This window comes from Palaemon carinicauda, chromosome 7, assembly GCF_036898095.1.
Source record: "Palaemon carinicauda isolate YSFRI2023 chromosome 7, ASM3689809v2, whole genome shotgun sequence".
NCBI classification, from domain to species: Eukaryota; Metazoa; Arthropoda; class Malacostraca; order Decapoda; family Palaemonidae; genus Palaemon; species Palaemon carinicauda.
The window spans coordinates 59,629,410-59,630,407 of NC_090731.1; the positions used below are offsets into that span (position 1 = coordinate 59,629,410).

General features: G+C 42.1%; 1 protein-coding gene across 1 annotated transcript; it reads right to left on the bottom strand.

Annotated features, from left to right (window-relative positions):
* Positions 1-299: 299 nt before the first annotated feature.
* Positions 300-635, bottom strand: LOC137644312 (uncharacterized). The gene has a single exon (XM_068377300.1). It carries the CDS (start codon positions 633-635, stop codon positions 300-302), a length of 336 nt encoding a protein of 111 aa, XP_068233401.1.
* Positions 636-998: the final 363 nt, after the last annotated feature.

A 998-nucleotide genomic window follows, 5' to 3' on the forward strand; every position in this document is an offset into this window, starting at 1 on the left:
TTGTCACCCCAGACATCCACCTAAACATTCTCATTTCTGCCACACCCATCTTCTTCTCCTCAGTCTTCCTCATGCTTGCTGTTTCCGTTCCATACAGCATTGCTGTTCTTACCACCATCTTATGAAATTTTTCTTTTATATTCAGTGGTATTCTTTTGTCACAAAGAACTCCAGAGGCTGCTCTCCAGTTGTTCCAGCCTGCCTGTACCTGATGTTTAACTTCATCTTCCATACCTCCTCCAGCGTTAACAAAGGATCCCAATTACTTGAACTTATCAACTCTCTTTATCTGTTCTCCCCTAAGCTGAATACTTTTCTCTATCATCCCCCTCGCTGTTGGTACACATATATTCTGTCTTAGTTCTAATTATTCTCATTTCTCTGTCCTCCAGTACTTGCCTACATCTTTCCAATCTCATTTCCAGATCTTCCATGTTCTCTGCCCACAGAACAATATCATCTGCATACAATATGTTCCATGGTACTGCCTCCCTTACATCTTCTATTAAAATGTCAATCATTATGTTAAAGATAAATGGTCTCAGAGCCGACCCTTGGTGTAATCCTACTCTCACCTCAAAACCCTCTGTCTCCCCAGCACTGCTCCTCACTCTATTTAATACATTATGGTACATCTCTTGTATCAGTCGATCGTACTTCTCTGGCACCCTCCTCTCCCTCAGACTCCTCCATACCTCTTGTCTCAGAACTCAGTCATAAGCCTTTTCAAGGTCAATGAATACCACAGGCAGGTCTCTTTGCTTTTCCTGGAATTTCTCCATTAGTTGCCTCAGACAAAATACCCCATCTGTTGTTCCCCTCCCCTTCATGAACTCCATCTGCTCTTTACCTATTTCCAATTCTTCCCTTAGTCTGGCATCTATCATACTTTCCCATATCTTCAAAGTGTGGGACATCAATTTAATACCTCTATAATTCCCACACTCATGAACATCACCTTTCCCTTTGAGGATTGGGATCAATATACTCCCATGCCA